The 10,164-nt window shown below is 36.3% G+C and overlaps 1 protein-coding gene across 1 annotated transcript; it reads right to left on the bottom strand.

Annotated features, from left to right (window-relative positions):
- Positions 1–6,095: 6,095 nt before the first annotated feature.
- Positions 6,096–9,483, bottom strand: LOC149221527 (pre-mRNA-splicing factor SYF2-like). The gene is made up of 5 exons (XM_089385133.1): positions 8,854–9,483; positions 7,512–7,759; positions 7,140–7,380; positions 6,757–6,893; positions 6,096–6,618 (listed from the first exon to the last, which is right to left on the bottom strand). The coding sequence occupies exons 1-5, from the start codon at positions 8,975–8,977 to the stop codon at positions 6,391–6,393; spliced, it is 978 nt and encodes a 325-aa protein (XP_089241259.1). The 5' UTR covers positions 8,978–9,483; the 3' UTR covers positions 6,096–6,390.
- Positions 9,484–10,164: the final 681 nt, after the last annotated feature.

The following is a 10,164-nucleotide window of genomic DNA, read 5'->3' as shown; positions in this document are numbered from 1 at the left end:
ATGATCCTATTTGTCGCAGTCTCTTCACATTCCTCAAGTACCGATTTGCTCGCAGGTTACGTGGCGAGTTCTGAGTGCAGGTGAGGGACGGTTGGTCCCAGACACCATAAGGATCATGAAATTTCAGCGTTAGGTTAGATATTTGATAAGGACTAGAGGGTGAATATATAGATATGCGCTCAAATAGCTCCCATACACCCTAAAGGCACATAAAAAGGGGACCAAAGGGTTGGTAGGGTTAGAAGGTGAGGATAATATGGGATTTATTTCAATGTGGTTTGGAATAGTTTGTTTAGAATAGATGGTTTAGGAAAAAATTTACAGTAAGGAAACCAAAACAACCATTGCATAAATTGCTTTTAAAGTGAGGGCTTGGGGAAGCAGTGGTTAGAATAAAGATAGAATTGTGGAGAGATAGGTGATAGGGGTGGCATGATAGAATTGTGGAGAGATAGGTGATAGGGGTGGCATGCGATAATGATCAGAGGGAAGATAAACCACATTAGAATGGTTGTAAATAAATCGGGTAAAAAAAATAATAATAAATAAAATACAAGTAGGATGTTCACTCTGTTGTCTTAAATTCTTCACCTAGTTTGGAGATGAACTAACCCTAAAGAGAAAAAAATTGTTGTATAGTTGAGTTCATTACAAATGGTATCAGAGCCCAGAGTTCTACAATGGGCTTGAGTAGAGGCTCATCACTAGCTACTGTGTGAGTAGTATTAGTATTAGGTGAGGTGTCTTTTTTATTTCTGACATTAGATGATGATTTTGTAGGAAGCTGGGTGTTGTACAAAGATGGAGAACTCGCCTCCAACTAATACTGGTGGGGAAGATTTATATGTGGAGCTGGGGGAAGGTAGTACTACATTACCTTCCCAACTTGTGGAGATGGTAAAAACTTTGCGAAAGGAAATTGTGCAACTCTGCAACAGTAATGAGCGGCTCTTGAAGGCTAGCGAGGAGCAAGAAAAATTGATTAGGGATTGGACTGAGAAATCCAATCATAAAAGTGTGGAGACAGAGAGTTTTAAAAAGAAAAAAGAGGGGATGGAATCTGGAAAATCTGAAAATGGGGAAGACACTAATCGTAGTCCCCCAAGAGCACGCAGTGGAAATAAGAAAATGGAGTTACAAGGGGAATTTCGAAAGGTCAAACCCTTTATGTTTGATAGAGAAAAAGAGGAAGATGTGGAAGCTTGGTTGCTGAACATGATTAAGTACTTCCAAGTATATGAATATGAAAGCAATTTAAAGGCACATCTAGTTATATATTAGCGGCAGGGAAAAGTTACTCTATGGTGGGAGGAGGTGAAGAGTGTGTAGCTGTTAGATGAAAAGATGGTATCTTGAGAGGAATTTCAGAAACAATTCAAGTCTCGCTACCTTAGTGAGTGTTATTACGACGACCAGGCCAAGGAATTCCATGAATTAAGACTGGAACAACTATTTATGGACGAATTCATGACTAAGTTCATGAACCTCCTGAGGTATGTGCCATACCTTAAGGAAGAAAAAGCAGAAATACAACGGTTCTTAAACTGTTTACCAACCTCATATAAGGAGAGAATTGAGTTTGATAATCCAAAAACTATGGACGAAGTGGTGAGGAAATCTAGGCTATGCTATCAGCAATTCAGGATTAAAAATGGCAATAGTAAATCATGGAAAAGCAAAGAGAGCACTAAAGCAAGGGGAAGCATGAAAAGACAGAAACCTTATTACCTTAAGAACTTTGGTAGAGATCATCAAAAACAAATTGAACAGAGGAGACCTACCCGCACCGACACAATCCTATATAGGCTCAAGAACCACTGAGATGGACAATAAGAAAAAACAGCGATTTGAAAGAGAGGGAACCGTTGAAAGGTTGGGGTTGCGTGAACCACATTTGTTGAGAGACTTTCCACACAATCCCAGGTATGTTCAGAATATCCAGGCAATTTAGGCTGTAACCCTATAAATGACATTGCCCAGCGTATACCAAAAATCCATGCAGCCTTGGGGAACCGACAGGCAGAGCACAAGTCTACAATGTTGGAATTTGAAGGTAATATACTAAACAAAACCGTGTTTGTTTTAATTGATCCAAGGGATAGCTTAAGTTATATCAGCCCCCAAATTGTGGAAAAATTTAACCTAAAACCAGAAAAATTTAAAAATGCATGGCTGGCTCAGTTAGCAACTGGAACCAAAAGAAAGGTAACCAGCTAGGTGAAACAATGTCTATTAAATTTAAATGGGTATCCTACAATGGCAGAATTAAATATCCTTCCTTTAGGATCTTACGATCTTATAATAGGCATGGATTGGTTAGAAAGGCAAGTTGATGTTATAAACTGTCTAGAAAAGATAGTTACATGTGTTAGTCTTGATGGACTCACTAGGGTGATGAAGGGGAAACCAAAACTAATGTCGGTCTGACAAATTTCAGCTTTGCAGCTGAAAAGAAGTGCCAGAAAAGGGTGCCAACTATACCTAATACAAGTGGAGACCAGTGATCAGCGAATTGAAAAAAAAAGTTTAGGGGCTTTAACAGCCATTAAGGAGTTTCCAAATGTATTTCTAGAAGAAATTATGGGCTTACCCCCAAAATGAGACATAGATTTTACTATTGATTTAATACCTAGAGTTGTCCCTGTATCCAAAGCCCCATATCGTATGAATACCCCAAAACTACTTGAATTGCAGATGCAATTGCAGCAGCAATTGCATAAAAGTTATATCATACCTAGCGTTTCACAATGGGGGGCACTCATACCTCTGGTGAAAAATAAGGATGGTAAACTCAGAATGTGTATTGACTACCGCCAACTGAATAAGTTGACTGTTAAAAACAGATACCCTTTACCAAGGATTAACGAACTATTTGATCAAGTGAGGGGGCGACAGTTTTCTCAAAGATTGACTTGCGGACTGGTTATCATCAGTTACGTATAAAGGAAGAAGATATTCATAAAACTGCATTCAGAATGCAATACAGTCACTATGAATTTGTGGTGCTACCGTTTGGCCTCACCAATGCACCTACAACGTTTATGTGTCTCATGAATAGTGTGCTTCATAAGTATCTTGACCAATTTGTATTAGTCTTCATTGATGACATTCTAGTATACTCAAAAAATGAGGAGCACCAAGAGCATCTTAGACTGGTATTGCAGACACTAAGGGAGCACAAATTGTATGCTAAAGGCAGTAAGTGTGAATTTTACAAACCCAAAATTCAATATTTGGGCCATATCATCTCCAAAGAGGGATTGGCGGTGGACCCATAGAAAGTTAAAGCCATTATGAATTGGCCATTACCAAAGGATGTATCTGCCATTCGTTCTTTTATGGGGATTGTTGGGTATACGTACTACCGAAGATTTGTGGAAGGATTTTCAAAGTTAGCTTACCCCATTACCTCCTTACAAAAGAAAGGAGTGAAGTTTGCATGGACATAAAAATGCCAAGAGAGCTATAATAAGTTGAAGCAAATGTTGACAACAACTCCTATTTTAAGGATAGCCGACCCAAATCAAGAGTTTACCGTGTGCAAGGATGCTTGTTTAGAAGGATTGGGTGGTGTGCTGCTACAAGACAATGTTGTCATAACATACGAGTCAAGAAAACTGACAAAAAAAAACGTGAGCAAAATTATGTTGTATATGACATGGAACTGGCTATTGCAATACACGCCTTAAAAATGTGGAGGCATTATTTGTTGGGAGAGAATTTTTTTTGGTAACCGACCACATCAGCCTAAAGTATTTCTTTAGCCAACTTGATCTAAATGAAAGATAGGCCAGATGATTAGCCTTCCTCAACAAATTTGAATTTGAAATTAAACACATTAAAGGGAAAGAGAATAAGATTGCTGATGCACTAAGTAGGTATGCTCACGTTTTGGTAGTTGGTGAAGGGAGTAGCATACAAATAGATTTCGAGGAGCGTGGGAGACTGGCAGGGCAGCAAGACTCCAAGTATCAAGAAATACAGATAAAGATACAACACGAAGGGAGCACAAGGTATGTTTTAACCCAAAAAAGATTAATTACTTACAGACTGATTATATATTCCTCGAGCAGTGGCTTTGAAACAAATTATTATGGATGAATACCATAAGAGACCATATGCTAGCCACCCAAGATACCAGAAGAGTCAAGTATCGAGATCTGTGTTGGTTTCTCTCCTCTTTAGATTTATATTAAATAAAAATGAATATTACATACAATTAAAATTAAGCAAAATATTCAAGCTAGACATCCAACATTATCAATCTTAATTACATATTACAAAAAGAATGTGGGAATTAAAAAGGTGTTACACTATTGTTCTAGCTCTCTCAACAATAGGTCACCCTTGAGCTAGGGTTATGACTCCATCGAGGCAAAGGCTTCTTAAGACAATTAGGTTTCGCAAATAGTACAAGTGTGTGTTCAGACCAAGAGGTCAAACTCTGACAACAAATCCAACCATCAACCCTCATTCACTTCAACCTCGACAACCCAAAGAAATGTACCCTCTTTTATGCACTACAATGTCCCAAGCTATCCCACTTCCCTTCCAAGGCTCCAGCATAGGTCAAACAAGAAGTCTCATTATTATGGCTTAAAGAACTCTAACTACACTAAAGGAGTCTCCAAGCACCCTCCAGGTCACTCGCTCTAAACAATCCTACCCACCCAATTCCCTGCCAAGGCTCCATCCTTCCCTACCCACCCAATTCCCTGCCCAGGCACCATCCTTCCCTAAGGAAACCCTATGAAAATTATTAATAAAATCCCACTTAGGTTTCACAAAACTTACCAAAATATAGGGTCTCGATGGCCTTCTAAACTCACAAGCCACTCCAATCTCGAAATTCCACAAAGAATGAATTGAGGGTGATCATGAAATGATTGCCCCTCCATTAGAAAATATGACATATATGCATGTCATATGTTTGTAAAGTGTCATTCAAAGAACTCCACCACCACCATTTAAGAAATGACTTAGAAATATGTCCACTCACTTTAGAAGGTTTGGCTAAATAATACGTCACGACTTTAATCTTATATCATATTAGCATGCTATTTTGAATTTTTTATTTCTATATGTTAGCATGCTATTCTATTTTTATCGTAAGTTTGTTACATATATTTTTATTTTCATTTTTTATATATATTTTTAAATTTCTTAATATGTATATTTTCATTTTATTTTATATATATATTTTTAAATTTCTTAATATGTCCAAGTTAATGGCAAATTTTATTCCAAAAATTCACTGTTAAATTTGATAATTTCTAAGGTTATCAAACTCGAATTCAAATTCAAGCCAAGTGACATAGGTTACTTCCCATAAAATCTCTTTCAAAATATAATATTTATTTGACTTAGCCCTTTCCTTGAGCCCTTATCCTCCTTTCTCTCTCATGGAGTCCTAGTCTGCAGCAGTGATGTTATTTCATTAATTTATGCGAGCATATATACATTTTACATTGCTAAGCTCTCCAGCCTAAAACAATACACAAACTTTAACCCAAAAACCATACTAGCTCACCAGCTTATATCACGTATGTACACATACATTTACCAGTGGGGTCAAGCTAGTAGTGTTACAAGGAAGAAACTGAATAAAACATTACTTATCAACAATATTCTGATTTCAACAATGGTAGCACTTCAAAGAAGCTTTGACACAAGGTAAGGTGATGATGAGGCAAGTAGCTCCATCTGTTAGCCTACAGATGAAATGGCTGCACCAAGCTTGACAGTTAGGTTACTTAAAATAAGTAACCTTACCTTCTAGATAAGGTAAGAGCCTCCAGGACCTTACCTCAGCATAACAAAGGAAAGGAATACCCTTGCCTTCTTACTTGGGTTAATCGATAACCTTTCTTACATGGAGCCTATTGTCATCCAGAAGATGTTTAAACTTTAAACATAATTATGCTTGACATGTTTCAACGGAACAAGCTTGAAGACTTGACAGACAAAGCTATAAAAGGATACGAAAATGATAAATGCATAGCACCAATGAATTTATGGTATTCACATCAAACTTTCTGTATTAAGAAGGCATGTGGTTACTCAAATAATAATTGAAATTCAAAGGACAAGAAAAAGAACAAGAAATAAATAATCAATAACAAGATGAAAAATTATGACAATAAGCTGTTACAATGTATTCAACCTACAGGGCATGATGATAACTTCAAAACTGTTGACCTTAGGCCCATCCAGGTTTCAAGTACAGCCACATTCAGCAGTCCGACAAAGATGCAAATGACTATAAATATAAACGTTTGGTCATATTACATTATTATGAACATCAATGGGATATCTCTTTTACGATGTAGTTAACCTGGTAGAGAAAACAGAACGCACTTATGCTTGAATCTGAAAGAGGCAATTCTTATTCTAGTCAGGCAGAGCAGTCCCACGTTCTAGATTATTCTTTATCTCAACAGTGTACTTGCCAAAAGCCCTTTCAATTTTCTTATTGAAATGCTCATTACGATCATTGATTGAATCAACATCTTTCTCTTCATGAAATCTGCGCCGTCTACTGAATGCTTTCCTCTTTTGATCTCTGTCTTCAAGTTCCTGCACCATTTTGTCTATGTTCTCTTCTGGAAGCTTCGGTGCCTGAAAAACAGATTTTGTCAAGAATACTAGTAAATCCAAAAGAAATATTAAATTAAAAGCATCAACTATCAATTCTTCAAATACATGCAAAAATAATTTCCTCATCTTAAAATCCAAATAAAACATGTATAACCTTACCTTTCCATATTGCAGGCTTGAACCATCACGATAAAATTCTGGATCAGTTTCTTTCATCTTTGTATATTCATCCGCATTCAAAGGGATGTTTTTGGTGCGCTTCTTGTAGGCATTATATAGGGACTTCTGGTTAAACACTGAATTGTACAATGAGAAAGCCAGTAAGACATCTATTCCAAAACAGTTACTCACGTGTAAGGATAAACAGAGTCTCGAGGCAATTACAGCAGTCAATAATAAACAGAAAGACGTATATGTGTGATTTGCATATCTATATTAAGACTCCTCACAGTATCTTTTTAAATGTTAAGAATAATCTATCAACACTTTAATTAAGACGTTTGTAAACAGAAATTAGAACAAGTTTTTCCTTGAGTTCCTACCATCCCATCCAAATGGAGCAGGCTTCTTGTCCCATTTCTTGTATTTTGTTTCAGCTGCCTCTTGAGTATCTAACATGTAATCTTTTGAAAGATCCAGACCATTTGCATCCAACAGCTTCCCTAGACTTTTCTTCTTGTCTTCAATCCATTTCTGTTTTGATATGCCTCGTGACTCCTGTGCAGGTTCTTGTCTCTTTTTTTCAGCTAGAATCTCAGTCTGATTAGCTTTTCTTGCTTCATTCTGCAGATAAGAAGTATATATCACACTTGAACTATTTCTGTTTGAACTTTGAAACCAATGGAAAAAATAATGTTTCACCTCCTGTCTCGGGAAGGATTCAAAACTACCATAGATTGGGAGGAAAATCGTACCCTTCTAAGTCTCAACTCAAACAGCTTCTTTTGCCTTCCAGTTAGTTTTGTATAGTCTACCCCAGAGGCATCCTCATTAGTCATCCCATCTTCTAGATCATTGGCATGGGCAACAGCATCTTCAGGATTTTCTAAGTCCTGTGCTTGTGGGTAATCTTGAGGCAAGCCCTCTGGATCAAGATCATTATCAGCCTTCCTCTTTATTCCTTTACCAATGTCTGTAAGTTCCTCATCTTTCTTAGAAGAGACTGCACATAGTAACAACAATAATACATTATGAAATCATAGCACAAAGATAAATGCTTCAGATACATTATAAGGAGTCTATTACATAAAGAATCTACTCAAGGCTTTTACAAGAAATTCCATAAAGATAATTACCGCACACTAAACCAAGTTCTGGAATTAGCCCTTTAAACCAAGTTCTCTTTGAACAAAAGGTATGATGCAGGAGGATATCTTTCATTCCTAGGGTTAGCAAAAAGATAAGGGCAAAGAGCCATTGTGTGTGAAAGATTTAGTTAAGTGATTTGTAGAGGACAATGATCTATCTGTCTAAAAAACTTTTTAACTACTTAATTTTCTGCTGGTTTTTGTGTTGCTTGCCCTTCATTATAGTCCCTTTAAAAGGACTACTCCTTGGCAACACTGGCATGGGTATTAGATCAAAGGAGAACGGAGAACAGCCAACAAGGAGACTATATAGCAGATTTTGGAGACCCAAATGAGAGTATTGTCAATAGAGACACCCAGATGTATATGCAAGATTAAATTTGGATGGTATGCAACCAAACTTCAACCCTGCACGAACACATTTCAGTGCCCAGAGTGCTGAACAGGATAAAAGATAAGTACCAATCCAAATGATACACAAATTAGGCAAGGCCTTGTATCTAGGAGAACTACGGCCTTCTGTGGGATTTAATGTTAAGAAGAAAAGAGTAAATCAGTGGAAGCAAAGAAGCAGCTGCCCGATACCCATAGAGTTAATGTGTTCAAAAAAATCTATTTCTTCCCCTTTCATCCTTTGTTCATCATCCTATAATTCAGATTGCTATAGTTGGCAGAGACCCATTAATTCTAATGATTCTAACACGGATTTTTGTGGAGAGACATAACAGAAGGTGTTCCCATAATTCGACCAGAAACCCATTAACTCTGATAATTCTGCAGACCGGCTTTTGTTGACCTAGGGTTTCGAGCAGGTTATTGCATGTTTAGAAACTTGGATGTCTTGAAACAGAAAAGCCATCCATTCACGATTTGTCTACTATTTTCTTTCATAGCGTTTGAATACAAATAAGAAACGTATTTTACAGAACAAGGAAAGTAGCTACAGTACCTGTTTCTTCCTTTTCCCGGCGTTCCTTGGCTTCGGCGATTTTCCAAAAACAATACTCCACGCATTCATGATAAGGATTTGAAGCGTTTATACACTCCGGATGAACTCGCTGCTCCTCCCCCATTACTGATACAATCCAACTAACCCTAGCTCACTTCAAATTACAGAAATGTCCCGCAGACGCCCCAATAGCGCGATAAGTTTTGTAACTGAAATCACGATTTGCAGCTCCTACTAATTACCTGTTATAATCTTTAAAAGCCATTAATACCTTTTCCGAAAGACGTACTCCAACACTAATGCTTTCCTCTTCAGGCAGAGCCACTCGCGAAAACTTGTAATGCTAGAAGAAAATTACAGATCACTCCACCCCTTGATAATATATTCTTAATGAGACTGTGCCAGAAAACCAAATCACTCCCGGAGATACATATATTTAAAAGAAGCCTCAGTTTCAGACTGAAAAACTCCAGAGGCCCTAAAAAAAATCTATGGGACAAAGGAAGGAAATTCAAGATCTACTTAATAGTTAATCACAATGAAATGGATTAACTTTTACATCACCCGACGCGTCTCCCCCTTTGTTCGAGAGATTTATATGAGGCAAGCGAGATGCATTTGCCAAAATCGATTTTAAACCAAAGATTCATTAAATATTTACATGGATAAAAAGAAACTGATATCATGATATCAGGTTAAGATGCATTAAATATTTAAAAGAAAAAAATTAAATAAAAACATTTATGGAAAGTTAGAATAGTAATTTTATTATTAGTATGATTGGTATAGTTTTCATTTTAGAAATTGTAATGTGTAATTAATTTTTTTATAATATAGTTTTGAATGTGATTAAAAAAATATTGAATAAAGATATAAGGGTCAGTTTCATTGAGTTTAATTTTGGTTTATTAGATTTACGAAAAATTTATAATGAATTTGATTAATTGAATTTACAATATTAGAAACATTTTTTTTATAATTTTTATAATTTTGATAAGTTAATTAGATATTATGTTTGAATATGTTCAAAATATATTGACATAATTGATAGTTTGGTAGGTTTTTTAATGTTTTGCAAGAAGTTTTTGTAGGTTTTTTAATGTTTTGCCAGAGAAAGGTATTCTAGTGGGGTAAGTGGTGGATAATTTCAAAGTTGTCATTGAATGGTTTAAAGGAATTGTTTAGTTGCATGGTTTATAATTGTCTTTTTGACATTGTACAATGAGGTACTTTCAAGAATCTTATAACTCTTTTTGATAATGTAGAATGAAATACTTTTAAGAAACTTATAACCTTTTTTAAATAGAATAC

Source organism: Pinus tabuliformis, chromosome Q (assembly GCF_031772625.1).
Source record: "Pinus tabuliformis cultivar Carrire ecotype Pingquan chromosome Q, CPIR1, whole genome shotgun sequence".
NCBI lineage: Eukaryota > Viridiplantae > Streptophyta > Pinopsida > Pinales > Pinaceae > Pinus > Pinus tabuliformis.
Note: the sequence above shows the minus strand (reverse complement) of the source record. Positions and strands in the feature narration are given on the sequence as shown.

What these genes read in the sequence shown, in the direction of transcription:
- LOC149221527 (XM_089385133.1), bottom strand. Translation starts at nt 8,977, where the DNA reads ATGGGGGAGGAGCAGCGAGTTCATCCGGAGTGTATAAACGCTTCAAAT. An exon ending in CCGGGAAAAGGAAGAAACAG is followed by an intron (nt 7,760 to 8,853) that starts GTACTGTAGCTA and finishes TACTATGTGCAG; the next exon opens with TCTCTTCTAAGAAAGATGAG. An exon ending in CAAGCCTGCAATATGGAAAG is followed by an intron (nt 6,619 to 6,756) that starts GTAAGGTTATAC and finishes TCTGTTTTTCAG; the next exon opens with GCACCGAAGCTTCCAGAAGA.